General features: G+C 36.3%; 3 protein-coding genes across 3 annotated transcripts; 2 read left to right on the top strand and 1 right to left on the bottom strand.

Annotated features, from left to right (window-relative positions):
* Positions 1-2,965: 2,965 nt before the first annotated feature.
* Positions 2,966-4,132, top strand: LOC132174571 (protein FAR-RED ELONGATED HYPOCOTYL 3-like). The gene is made up of 2 exons (XM_059586207.1): positions 2,966-3,421; positions 3,575-4,132. Exons 1-2 carry the CDS (start codon positions 2,966-2,968, stop codon positions 4,130-4,132), a joined length of 1,014 nt encoding a protein of 337 aa, XP_059442190.1.
* Positions 4,133-8,118: 3,986 nt separating this feature from the next.
* Positions 8,119-11,217, top strand: LOC132174570 (endoglucanase 11-like). The gene is made up of 5 exons (XM_059586206.1): positions 8,119-8,355; positions 8,473-8,685; positions 8,997-9,197; positions 9,370-9,624; positions 10,555-11,217. Exons 1-5 carry the CDS (start codon positions 8,119-8,121, stop codon positions 11,215-11,217), a joined length of 1,569 nt encoding a protein of 522 aa, XP_059442189.1.
* Positions 11,218-13,616: 2,399 nt separating this feature from the next.
* LOC132174710 (uncharacterized) lies at positions 13,617-14,246 on the bottom strand. The gene is made up of 2 exons (XM_059586354.1): positions 14,128-14,246; positions 13,617-14,022 (listed from the first exon to the last, which is right to left on the bottom strand). The coding sequence occupies exons 1-2, from the start codon at positions 14,218-14,220 to the stop codon at positions 13,720-13,722; spliced, it is 396 nt and encodes a 131-aa protein (XP_059442337.1). The 5' UTR covers positions 14,221-14,246; the 3' UTR covers positions 13,617-13,719.
* Positions 14,247-14,503: the final 257 nt, after the last annotated feature.

The raw sequence follows: 14,503 nt of genomic DNA, 5'->3' as shown, positions 1-14,503 counted from the left end.
AATGGTGACCAAATTAATTATGTTGTTTTTTGGAATATCTGATGAGATGATCAGTAGGTAGAAACCCTTTTATTAATTTGTTATTTGGACCTTCAATCTCCGCAATTTATAAGCAGATGGAGTATTTCCAATTTCAAATATTTTTATTTTATTTTGAAAAAATTGATTCGTTCTTACAAAGAGATTTTATATAAACAATAACTTTTAAACTTTTGGCAAGGTACGTATAATGGCCGGCTTCTGAGTTGGTTAACTTTTAGACTTTTCATTGGCCAAAATTAAATTAAAGCTGTTATAACTTGCCAAAAGTCACCATTAATCCTTTAAAATCTACTCCTTTTTCAAACTAAAAGCTTTTGTTTAATTATATGAAATCACTTGGGTAGAATTTATCATTTTTCAAAATAGAACTTTTAAACTTGGAAATTATCCAACTGCTCTTGTACGATAAGTCGTTATATATTGTGCCATTCAAATCATATTATTCCATCGCACTGTATCATTCTCCCAACTCAGCCTAACTGCCACAAAAATATGCCAAATAGAATATGATCATGCTTCCTACCTTATGATATAAATTTTGTTTTATTCTATCTAACGATTTACATGGTATTACCTTATTTATAAATAACATGCTAACATATTTATTATGCGACAATATATATACTATTACATCTATAAAAATAAATCTGAACCGTCAAAAAGTTCATCTCCTTAAATGAAATGAAGATCAAATGAACCAAGTTGAAATAACAACTAAAGGGCGCTATGTATTTCCATATGAGTAATGCTTGGCGCAGGGGTGCAATCCGTATGAAATCCGGATTTGCTGACATGGCATGGTCAGTGGGCCATGCCATGTCAGCCCACTTACAATTAAAAAAAAAAAAAAAAAACAAGAAAAAAAAAATCGCATTTCATTTTAGGTCTGAAATCCTTCTCTTTCCTCTTCGTTTTCTTCCATTCCAGCCACCTTCCTCTCCTTCTCTCCATCTCCCTGGTTTCCTCCCTGCCCAGAACTGCCTTTCCCTCCGTCGCGCCTGTCTCTCTCACTCCAGCGATAGATCTCCGGCGACTCGAGAAGAAAAGAACGCTAGTTGGGCCTTAGCAGAGGATTTGGGCTTCGGGAAAGGATTTCAAAAATCCCAAGCACACTGCTCTCTCACAGAAACGGTAATCCGTTTATTTTAATTTTGGATTTTTTTGCTTTAGATTGGAATGTGATTTGAAGGTTGATTTTTGTTGATGGGTAAGCCGTATTTAGGTTTTATGGGTAGCGTTCTTAGGTTAATTTTGCGGTTTTCTTTTGGTCAATTTTTCTGTTATTTGGCTTAGAATTTGGTTAAGAAGCTGAGGAGTTGTTTTTTTTTTTCTCCTTCAAATACGATCTACTGATTTGGCTCTTTTTTTTTCGTTCATTCTTTCTACTCATTTAGAATTGAAAGTTTAAAAAATTATAATATAGCTTATGACAAGAATTTTCATGGATGGTTATATGTTAATTTTCGGTTCTCTTTTCTACACCAGAAGGCAAGTTTATGAATAAAATGAAATAAAATGCCCATCATGTCATCAGAAAATCGCAAACCAAACAAGATTGGTGTAAATGTTTGAAGGTTACTGGCTTGAATGTGTGTAATGTTTGAAAAGAGAACCGAAATTTCACTTTGCTTTGTTGAAGGTTACTAACAAATCATTTATGCATTAATTTGTTTAGCTAATTTGAATTTTTCTTCTAATAACTGCTAGATGGACTCGTGGAATGAGTGCGAAGTAGACTATTTGCGCACACAAATTTCAATTGATGAAGCTTCACCTCCCCAAGCTGGCCCCCAAAATGGTTTGTTCGGCATTTAATTCTTCCTTTAATTTTTCTTCAACTCATTGTATTTCTTTTTAATTAGTATATACTAATCATTATTAGTATTTCTTTCTAATTAGTACTCACATGTTATTATTCACATTTCAAATATGTTAATTTTTTTTTTTTTTTTGGGTATAGATGGAAATGAAATTGTGCATGATGTAGAGTTTGGAAATATAGACAACACGTCCGAGTACAAGCTCTTAGATGGAGATGAATTTGTTGAGGAACCTAAGAGAGGTATGACGTTTAACTCCCTAAGAGAACTTGACTTATATTATAAGAAGTATGCCAAGAAAGAAGGTTTTGCGGTGGTCATAAAAAAGGCTACTAAGAATGATAGTGGGCGTGTAATTCACATCACCCTTGCATGTGGTCGTCAAGGCAAACCAAGAACCAAGTTAAGTAATACCTTCTCCAAGCCAAATACAAGTACCAAAACCGAGTGTAAGGCTAGGTTGAATGCAAAGTTTGTTGAATCAAAGTGGTTTGTGACTAGTGTATACATTAACCATAATCATGGTTTAAGCCCAAGCAAAGCTAGATACTTTAAATGTTATAGGAATTTGGATTCTATCACAAAAAGAAAGCTTGAGGTAAATGATAGAGCTGGGATTCCATTGAGTAAAAATTATGACTCTTTAGCTGTTGAAGCGGGGGGGGTATGAGAACCTTCCATTTCTAGAAAAAGATTGTCGCAATTCTATTGAAGCAAGACATCTTCAACTTGGCGAAGGAGGCGCCGAAGCACTTCTTGACTATTTCACTAGGATGCGACTAGTGAATGATGGTTTTTACTTTCAAATGGATTTGGATGGTGAATCTAGGTTGAGAAATGTTTTTTGGGCCGATGCACGAAGTAGGGCATCTTATGAAGATTTTGGAGACGTTGTTACATTTGACACGACGTATTCAACTAATAAATATGGAATGCCATTTGCTCCTTTCGTGGGAGTGAATCATCATGGTCAATCAATTCTATTTGGGGCAGGATTACTATCAGGTGAGGATACATAAACTTTTGTATGGTTGTTCAAAACATGGTTGAAATGCATGAATGACCGAGCCCCAAGTGCAATAATAACAGACCAAGATAGGGCTATGAAAAATGCAATTGCAAGGGTATTTCCAGGAACCCGACATAGATTGTGTTTATGGCACATTTTGAAAAAGCTTCCAGAAAAGTTTGGTGCACATTCACAATTTGATGGCATTAAGAGTACCTTACGAAAATGCGTGTATGATTCTCAAACACATGGTGAGTTTGAGGAAAGCTGGAAAACTCTACTTGTGACTTATAATCTTGAGGATAATGATTGGTTGCGTGGGTTATACAATGAGAGGGCTTCTTGGATACCAGCATATTTGAAAGGGGTGTTTTGGGCTGGAATGACTACTACACAACGGAGTGAAAGTATGAACGCTTTTTTTGATGGATATGTGCACCCGACCACCACATTGAAACAATTTGTTGACCAGTATGATGGTGCTTTGCGTAAGAAGGTTGAGAATGAGAGGATTGCTGATTTTAATTCTTTTAATACTACAATTCAATGTGTAACCATATTTCAATTTGAGAAAAAATTTCAAGAATGTTACACAAATGAAAAATTCAAAGAAGTCCAAGAGGAGCTTAAGGGGAAGATGTACTGCACTCCGTATCTTTTGAGTAGTGAAGGCACAATTTGTACGTATCAAGTGGATGAACAGGTAGCAGTTACTGATGCTTACATGAAACATGTTAAATTTTGTGTTTGCTACAATGGCGATGAATGTGAATTAAAATGCAGTTGTGGCCGGTTTGAAACTAGAGGGATCTTGTGCAGACATGTCTTTTCTGTACTTAGCGCATGTAATATTACATCGTTGCCACAAAAATATTTTCTTGATCGTTGGAGGAATGACTTGAAGCGAAGGTATACTTTCATTCAAAGTAGCTACGATTCTTTGGGTGCCAACCCTATTGCTCAAAAGTATGATGACTTATGCAAAGATATGCATAAATTGGCAGCGCTTGCCGTAACAAATGTGGACAACTACATGGAAGCGACAAAATATGTTCATATGTTAATGGACAAATTTAGTGGTTCAAGCTACGAACCTAGTCCACCCTCCCAAGCACTTGTAGGTGCATCTTCTACATGTAATAAATCCATGGATGGCGTGGAAAATAATAAGGTACGTAGTCCCCTCGCGGTTCGTGGTAAAGGTAAACCATCATCAAAAAGGAAGATGTCTCCGGTAGAAGAGGTGGTGGTGAAGAAGTAACAAAGAAGAAAGAATCAATCTAGTGACACAAATCCCAAACAAAAAACAAGACAAAATCAGGTTTAAAATTCAACTTTCCCTTGTGTTTAGTTATGTTCATTAAAAACATGTCCATATTTCTGAATTTTTTTCGTATTTTTTGTAACGAAACATATTTTTTTTTAATTGAAGACATCCGAAGGAATGCAAGAGATCGCATCGAACACAAATGAAGCTACATTGCCTTCAAGAACTGATATTCAGCATGATTATGTACATGAAACTCAAAATAGTGTAATCAGTCAGGTATTTTTTTTTTCTTCTTTTTGTAAAAAGAACAAACTTTTTTTATATCAGAATAATTTGGATTATATTTTTTTCCGAAAACTTGGTCATAATTTTACAGGAAATATGGCCTACTTGGATCTAAGAGTGACATGTGGCATACAACGGTAATTCATATAGTTATTTTCTTGATTGTGGTCATGCTCTTTTATTACTAGTACTCCTATCCATTATTATTATTATTATTTTTTCTAAACAGATTAAAAGCTCCAAAAGAATTGAAGGCAGAATTGGGCCCAAGTTACTTTGAAGGCTGGAGAAGAGTTGTTGTATTTGCTATTTTATTTTGAAGGCTGGAGAAGAGTTGTATTTGCTATTTTATTTTGAAAGCTTTTGATGTTGTATTTCACATTCTATTTTATTTTAAAGGCTTTGGATGTTGTATTTCACATTCTATTTTATTTTGAAAGCTTTTGATGTATTTCACATTCTATTTTATTTTGAAGGCTTTGGATGTTGTATTTTACTGGCTTTGGATGTTGTATCTCACAGAATCACATTTTCTATTTTAATATGTTAATGTTGTGCACTGGCTTTGCATGTTATATCTCACAAAATCACATTTTCTATTTTAATCTTTGTGTTAATGTTGTACACCGGGGATTGTTCTTTTCATATGGCTTCGTGCTTTGCCAACTGGTGTTTTGGATCTGAAGTTCAATATTTAAGGATCCATGGCAATTTGTGATAAGTCTGTTCTTTTTTATTGTTTAAGAGCAAATTCATGATTATCTGAAAATTATTTAGAAACTGTTTCCACAAGCATTTATTGGAAGCAGTCATTCAATTTCTTTTGAAAACCATAGACATACTCCAACTGGAAAACTTTCTTCAAGAAAGGCTGAGATATTGGATCATTATCTTGTCAGTTAAGTAAAATCAATTCAACATTTGATCATTCAAAATTAGTGTTTACACAAGATAATACCAACGAGAAATATCTACAACCTTACGCAGAGGCTACCATTCAATGTAACATTTTCTATGTTGCAGATGCACAATGAAGTTCAAAATGTTAACTTTATTACTACAGATTGCATAAGGAAACAAATTACAATGCTTTATACATTGCAAATGTGCATTCCTAGTTGTCATTTCTTTTCCATCAAGCTCCCCACTCTTATAGATGAGAAATGAGGAGAGCTCTTGCCAGATCCTTCATAATCTCAACATATTCCCACCCAATTCGGAAGCTTTTGCTCTTGATCCATCCCCAAACAGGCTGCAAATTTTTGAAAGAGATTTTTAATTATCATAAAAAATTCGCAAATAAAAAAAAATTAATACAGTACAGCAATCAGATGAACAGTTAGAAGTAAGAAAGGCAAATCAAATGCTTCAAAAAAAAAAAAATCCAGAATGTCCTTTACACAACACTTTGTGTCGCAAAAGAGATTTTTATCCTAATGGAATAAACCACATTCTTATAGTATTCAAGGATCTTTATTTTGGAGGCGTACTGTAAACTGCTATTTGTATAAAATTTCTCCAAGGAAATTAAGCCTTATTTAAATAAAAAGTTGTTTATAGATTGTAACTTTTGATATGGTGATCAGATTGGTTATAAGTCAAGTGGCTTTCTGTCTCTCTCTCTCTAAGAAATATCCCTTAGGATTATGAGTTTCCAAAAAACACTACGGTGCCACTATCATTCTTAGTATCCGCTTTTATAACCACCGCACAACCCTCTTTTTTGGCATACTTCTTATAATATAAGTTCTCCTATAGAGTTAAACATCATACCTCTCTTAGGTTCCTCAACAATTTCATCTCCATCTAAGAGCTTGCAAGACTCTACATCATGCACTCTTTCATTTCCATCTATACAAAATAATAATAATAATAATAGTAATAATATAGTTGAAATGTGAATAATAACATTCACTTTGATTCAACATTCAACAAATAATTATTAAAATATTCTAATAAGAAAGAAATACAATGATTTGAAGAAAAGTTAAAGGTCATAATTTTTTGCCTAACAAACCATTTTGGGGGCCAGCTTGGAGGGGTGAATCTACATCAATTGAAATCTGTGTATGAAAATAGTCTACTTCCAACTCATTCCACAAGTCCATCTAGCATTTATTAGAAAAAAAATTCAAATTAGCTACAAATCATCAAACATTACAAGCAAAGTAAATTGAAATTTCAGTTCTCTTTTCAAACATTACAAGCCAGTAACCTTCAAACATTTACACCAATCTTGTTTGGTTTGCGATTTTCTGATGACATATAACCATCCATGAAAATTCCTGTCATAAGCTGTATTATAATTTTTAGAATTTTCAATTCTAAATGAGTAAAAAGAATGAACAAAAAAAAAAAAAAAAACTGAGCCAAATCAGCAGATCATAATTGAAGGAGAAAAAAAAAAAAACACAACTCCTCATATTCTTAACCAAATTCTAAGCCAAATAACAGAAAAATTAACCAAAAGAAAACCGCAAAATTAACCTAAGAACGCTACCCATAAAACCTAAATAGAGCTTACCCATCAACAAAAATCAACCTTCAAATCACATTCCAATATAAAATAAAAAAAAACCCCCAAAATTAAAAGAAACGGATTACCGTTTCCGTGAGAGAGCAGTGTGTCCTTGGGATTTTTGAAATCCTTTCCCGACGCTCAAATCCTTTGCCGACACCCAACTAGCCTTTCTTTCTTCTCGAGTCGCCGAAGATCTATCCCTTGAGTGAGAGAGACAGGCGCGACGGAGGGAGAGGCTAACCATAAAACCTACATACAGCTTACCCATCAACAAAAATCAGCCTTCAAATCACATTCCAATCTAAAGCAAAAAAACCTAAAATTAAAAGAAACGGATTACCGTTTCTGTGAGAGAGCAGTGTGCTTGGGATTTTTGAAATCCTTTCCCGACGCCCAAATCCTCTGCTAAGGCCCAACTAGCGTTCTTCTCTTCTCGAGTCGCCGGAGATCTATCGCTGGAGTGAGAGAGACAGGTGCGACGGAGGGAAAGGCAGTTCTGGGCAGGGAGGAAACCAGGGAGATGGAGAGAAGGAGAGGAAGGTGGCTGGAATGGAAGAAAACGAAGAGGAAAGAGAAGGATTTCAGACCTAAAATGAAATGCGGTTTTTTTTTCTTTCTTTTTTTTATTTTTTTTTTATTTTTTAATTGTAAGTGGGCTGACATGGCATGGCCCACTGACCATGCCATGTCAGCAAATCCGGATTTCATACGGATTGCACCCCTGCGCCAAGCATTACTCTTTCCATATATATACCATGTTTTTGAGCATTGGAGTAAAAAGTTAATTTATTCACGCATTGAAGTAACAAAAAGGTTAATAGTTTTAGAACCAATTATTCCAAGTGTTTGTCACGCTCCCCAAATATATATGTTACATTTTGACTAACAAATTCGGTAAAGCTAGTCTGACCTATTCCAATAGTACCGTTGAAAAGTGTAGTGATTAGATATGTCTACTACACTGAACTCCAACATTTGTTCTATTCTATTCATTTGTTGCAAACCAAGGAAATTCCGGCCTATCAAATGAAGACAACACTTGAAGCTCACATGAGCTCGAGCTCATCTGATCACCAGGTGTCACGGTAATACTCACTCACATTCCAAGCCCGTATATATAAATATACACACAGAGAGGGAGAGACAGAGAGATCGCTAGCTAGGCAGAGTAATGGAGGACAGGAACCTAGGCAATGTTCAAAAACATTCCAGATTTCTTCAACGTTATTTTTGTCTAATCTCCATTATCTTACACATCCTTCCCTTGGGCTGTCGGTCTTTCGACTACGGCGAAGCTCTTTCCAAGAGTCTCCTCTACTTCGAATCCCAGCGTTCCGGCCGGTTACCCCACAACCAGAGAGTCAAGTGGCGCCACCATTCCGGCCTCACCGACGGTCTGGAACAAGGAGTTACGTTCATTTCCCATACCCCAATTGCCAAACTCAACATATATTTATACACATTCATCTATTGCATGCTGCAATCTGCCGGCCGGTGACTTTTTTTGGTTTTTTTGTTTTTTCAGGTAGACTTGGTGGGAGGGTACTATGATGCCGGCGATAATGTGAAATTTGGTCTACCAATGGCTTTCACTGTAACAATGCTATCGTGGAGTGTCATTGAATATGGAGAACAAATTGCCGGTGCTGGCGAGTATCATCACGCTCTGGAGGCGATCAAGTGGGGGACGGATTATTTCATCAAAGCCCATACTCACCCGAATGTTTTATGGGCAGAGGTAATTCAAATTTCAAACACTTCTTACAAATTCAGAACATCTCAATCCACGCGTCTCTGTCGCGAGTGGGCTATTACCTCCACACTCACCGGAAAATAGATTTTGAATGTCAGAGCAGTCAGTCAATCAGTCTCCGCGCGGACCCATTTTTAGCACCGTGATTGGCGCGTGTCTCACTCGCGGCAGCGGGATGCAAATTTTTTTTTTGTTTTTGCTTTTATTGTTCAACTATTTAATATCTATCTATCTATTTTTTTTTTTTTTTTTATCAAATGTTATTATATAGGTTATTAACATATAAAGAATTTTAGGTGGGTGAAGGGGACACCGACCACTACTGTTGGCAGCGGCCGGAGGACATGACAACATCACGACAAGCTTACAAGGTTGATGCTGACAATCCCGGGTCGGATGTTGCGGGTGAGACGGCAGCGGCAATGGCAGCGGCTTCAATTGTGTTTAGGAGAACAAATCCACATTACTCTCACCTACTATTACACCATGCACAACAGGTAAGCTAGTTTAATCAGGTTGTTATATAAGAATATATGTGGTGGGTATACTGTTCACCAAAATTGAAGTATTTAATTAGCGATATTAATGCTAGAGGAAGCGTTTAACTAATAATCTTTTGTTTAAAAAAAATTAATTAGGGTTATATTAATAAATGGGTTTGATTTGCAGTTGTTTGAGTTTGGTGACAAGTATAGGGGAAAATATGATGAAAGTATTGGGGTGGCAAAAGGGTACTATTCTTCTGTGAGTGGGTACATGGATGAGTTGTTGTGGGCAGCTTTGTGGCTATACAAGGCAACTGACAAGGAGGATTATTTGAGGTACATGCTGGAGAAGGCAAATCTTTTTGGTGGGATTACTTGGGCCATGACTGAGTTTAGCTGGGATGTCAAGTATGTCGGTGTTCAAATCCTAGCTTCAAAGGTAAACCCCTCTCTCTCTCTCTCTCATTGACAATTTTTGACAAAGACTACACCACCAATCCAATGTTTTTAGCCTAGCTACGCAAGAGTCAAAAGAAATGAAATGGTTTGTTTTTTTTAGCAAAAGTGGTAGGAGGAGAGATCATTTGTAGCTATCCTACTTGAGCGTGACTATAGTAGCCTTTACTCGCCGAGAGCCGCACATGAGAAGCCTAAATGGTATGAACCGCATGTATTCTCTCAAGTCTAACTTGAGTCATATCTTGACCCAACCCTACCAGAACATAGAATGGTTAAATTGCTATTATGAAAAATTAAAAAGCCCATGAAACCGTGACACAAAATTTGTGTAAGAACCACACAACTTTGATTGTTATGACATTAACTTCATTGACTTGATTTGGGTCTGATTTTGGAATTGGATTGTTGTCATTGGGATATATATTCTATGACAGGACACAAAAAAATATCTTAATTCTTACAAATTCAGTTTCAATTAAAATTAGATCTGGACCCGAACTTAAACTTCAAGTACACTAAAAAAACTACAGATTGAACGCATCAATTAGGGTCTATTATTGTGAAGGGTTATAATGATTACCCTTTGTGGCTATGTTGAGTTTGGCTTTCCACTAAAATCAAGGCTATCAAGCCACCCGAATGGCCAAATCCGAATTTTTTTTTTTTTTTTCTTCAAGCTTAGATTGATACACAGAGATCATTCTTTATTGGTGACAGCCCTAATTAGTGGTAATTATAGACAGAACCATACCCCATGTACTTTCAATCATATATCATTATCATCAGTACCATAATAGTGTTTTTGGAAATGAACCCATCCGAGATTACAAATATAAATGCGCAAAATCAGGAAATTTTGGGTTTTTACTTGTAATTTAATCTTAATACCACTTCTCTTTACTTTTTCAAGTTGCTGATGGAAGAAAAGCACAAGGAACACGCACACAAGCACATACTGGAACAGTACCGCTCAAAGGCCGAGCACTACCTATGCGCTTGCCTCAACAAAAACAACGGGACTAACGTGGAGCGCACCCCAGGAGGCCTACTGTACACCCGCCAATGGAACAACATGCAATACGTCTCAAACGCGGCGTTTCTTCTCACGCTCTACTCCGATCATCTCCAAGCCTCAAATCAGAAGCTCAGTTGCCCTAAAGGAGTGGTGGGCCCTCGAGAAATCCTCTCCTTTGCCAAATCACAGGTCGATTACATCTTGGGATCTAATCCAATGGCCGTGAGTTACTTAGTTGGGTTCGGCTCCAATTACCCACATAGAGTGCACCATAGGGGAGCATCCACTGAATCATACAAAGAGAACAAGGGTTTCATTGGGTGCACACAGGGGTACGATAATTGGTACGGACGAGGAGGTCGGAACCCACATGTCCTGGTTGGGGCCCTCGTTGGTGGGCCAGATAGGAAGGATCAGTTTAGGGATGAGAGGTCGAATTACATGCAAACTGAGGCATGCACGTATAATACGGCTACACTGGTCGGAGTTTTTGCTAAATTGCATGGATTACAAGCTGATCATCTCTCTGTTAATCCACCTTCAATTGCTTCTGCTTAAAAGGATAAGTATAGAGAAATTAGGAAGTTTTGGTGATTGAATCTGTGCACTAACCCAATATTGTATACCCGTTATATATATATATATATATATGCAAAAGAAAATACAGAAAAGAAACGGTATGGTGACAATTTGTGTTTGCATGTTAAAGGTTAAAGGTTCAGGTCGTATCCAAACATGAGTATAAGACTATATAAATGAATCATAATTCAACTCATTTAATTAAACGGGTCACAACCCTACACCTTAACCCGTTGATTTCGTATGTTGAGTTCATGTCTTGTCAAGGCATTAATATAAGACTATATATATATATATATATATGTCAATTTTAACCTCAATCATTTAATTAAACATGTCAAATATCTCATCTCTAATCTGCTAATTTTATGTTTGGTTCGTGTTAAATTCGAGTCATTCAAAAATTGATAGCCATACTCTGTTTGTTAATGTGTTTTGAGAGATATTTTTATTTAAAAAGTGTTTTGATATATTGTCTTGTGTATTACGTACATTGTTTAAAATAAAAAAAAAAAATTAACAAACCGCGCGCACTTGATTTTTAAAGATAATTTCTCAAAAGTGTAGGGAGGAAAAACAAAAAACATCAAATCCTAAAACGTGTATTCTTGTGAGTGGAAAGACATGTCAAATTGATCAACACCTACCAAAGACAAAAGCTAGTGGTATTTTGCAGGACACTTGTAAAAGATTTGGGGAGTTGTGACATTCACGGACATTTTGGGTTATCTTTTTTCTCCATGATTCTAGAATTAATAGCTTCCTCTAATTACGGGTGCTTCATGCTAAAAGCCAAACCTGAAGAACACAAAATCCACGGTCTCTTGTTCAAAATTCCGGTGTCAATGGCCGCAAATTAGCCGCATGAAAGTGAGCCTGAATTTAATGCTCTTTTTACTTTGCCAGGTTTACGCGATTGGCAGCGCGTGCACACACCCACAGTTTTCTTGCATATTTTTGGAAGGAGAGTTTAATTCTCCAAGCAAACTTTTGTGTCGACAATTCAATGCTGAAAAAGTAAGAACAGAGTACGTAATTTCATTAGAATGCTAGCGTGAATAAAACGTGACATTGCAGTCCCTAATAATGACGTGCAGCGAGGATATTATGAAGCCAACATAAAAACTTAAAAAATAACAAATATATATATATATATATATATATATATATATATTAGCGGAGTTGGCTAGCGTCTTTTCATTAGTTTCGTCTTTTAGTAGAGACTTTTGTAACTAGAGTTGTGTTGGTGTATCTTTCTTTTATAGTCTCAAATTCAGACTTTAAGTCTTTAACTGTATTTCTATCGCTTCAGCCTCTTTTTGGTGGTTGTCGTTGTTTACAAGTAAAGGTTAAGATAAATTTGCCTTAACCTATGCATATTTTGCTTCAGTAACCGTCTTGTACGACCTATGCATATTTTACGTCAGTAACCGTCTTGTACGGCCCATTGAGAAGATCGACCATATCCCTTGTTTGACTCATTTTCTATTATTTGTATTTGACTCATTTTCTATCAATTGTAATAATTTTTGTACTGTTTTAGTTTATTTTTGGTCTATTATTAGGGAGCCCAAACCCTTTTTCATTTTTAAGATTGTTCACTCATTCTTCCATTCAGATCATGAATGAAAATGATCATTCCATGTAACTAAATTCTTATTCAAGTAAAAAAAATTAATAATCTTTATTTTAGTGTGGAGTAATGTCCTCTTAAAATTAAGATAACTTTTACTTTAGAGAGGAAAAAAGATCTTGGCCATTTTAAATGAAATAGAAAGTATCTATTTAGTGCAATTTAAATTTCAGGATAATAAACTTGTCCAAAAAATTTACCCTCCAAAAAGACAATATTACCCTCCTAAATAGATATTCTTTGTTCCATTTAAAATTGAGATTATTCGTTTCGAGAAACTTCGCTAATAATTCAATTGAGAATTTAATAGTGATTTCCACTTATCCGAGAAAGAAGAGCGTCTACTTTGAGAGTGTGTACTAGTATCTCTCTGTATCCAATTCACCGTACTAGCCACGTTGAATTCGTGAGAAATTAATGGTGCTTTATGTTTAGATGCTAATTATATTTCTTTTTTGTTCCTACAAATTTGAAATTTGAAAGTGGGTTGAGGTTCAATATTCCTCATGTCAGATGTTTCAACAAATTTGAAAAATTCAAACCCACATAAATTTCAACCAAAGAACTCATCAAGATCCAAAATCCCATATGGCAAATCCTGATGATCAGTTGCAAATAACAGAGAGGAAGGAGGATAATATATATGATAGGCTGTAACGGAGATATATCTAACTCTAATGATGTCTTTTTTTCCTTTCAAAGAGTTTCGTGTCTTTCATCCAAACCAGAAATGCGAAGAAATATATTGAAAGGAAGAAGAATCACACATTTCACTATTTTCAGCAAGGGAAAAGAGAAAATGAACAACGTACGTAACTGATTCTCAAACATAACCTTAATAATTAGTATTACTCGGCTTTGTTCGAAAATGCTTTAACTCCATCAGACTGGTCCCCAGATCTCCTGCGGTAATCAGCTCCTTCTTCATGCTCCTCGTACCTGCGGTTGACAGATTGAAGATCATCCGCGTCACCTAGAGTAGCCGCCTCCGTGCCATCAAATACCTTTTCAGCTGTCTGACTCGCCACACCCTGCTGGGCTTCCCGGATCTTCTCCTCGGCGATATTTTTAAACTCTTCAGCCGTCGAAGGCGCTCTTTCTTCTATAAATTCACGCCCATGGCCGTTTTCCTTGCTTGCTTGGCTGTAACTCTGAAAAACATCACACCAATACACATGCACCTCAGAATTATGATCATGTCTGACGTCATTCCTAGACCAAAACAAATCTTTTTTTATTACATATATTATATATACCTTGACGGAGTTGTATGCCGCAGATGCTGCTTTGAAGTGCTTGGTCGGAGATGGTCGGAAGGAGATGCTGAGGGGGAAGAGACGGCCACCCATATTGGACACAAAGAGGTGAATAAGAGACTCGGAGAATTGCAGAGAGTTGCCTATAATAACATTGATGGCAGAGTGATGGCAGAGTGATGATGGAGTTGTACACGTGTCTTATGACTAGGATTTCACTTGGATCGTACGTGGCTCTGCATAGATTTGCCATTTAATTATAGGCATGCAAGGGTTCTAGGTTATCCTTTTAGTGAGCACTAATTCGGAGCACGCGGCGTGCGTGGCACTCTAGTGCAAAATTTTTTTTTTTTTTTTCTTTTAAAAAATTTTTTTG

Source organism: Corylus avellana, chromosome ca3 (assembly GCF_901000735.1).
Source record: "Corylus avellana chromosome ca3, CavTom2PMs-1.0".
Lineage (NCBI taxonomy): Eukaryota > Viridiplantae > Streptophyta > Magnoliopsida > Fagales > Betulaceae > Corylus > Corylus avellana.
This window is presented reverse-complemented; position numbering and strand designations above follow the sequence as displayed.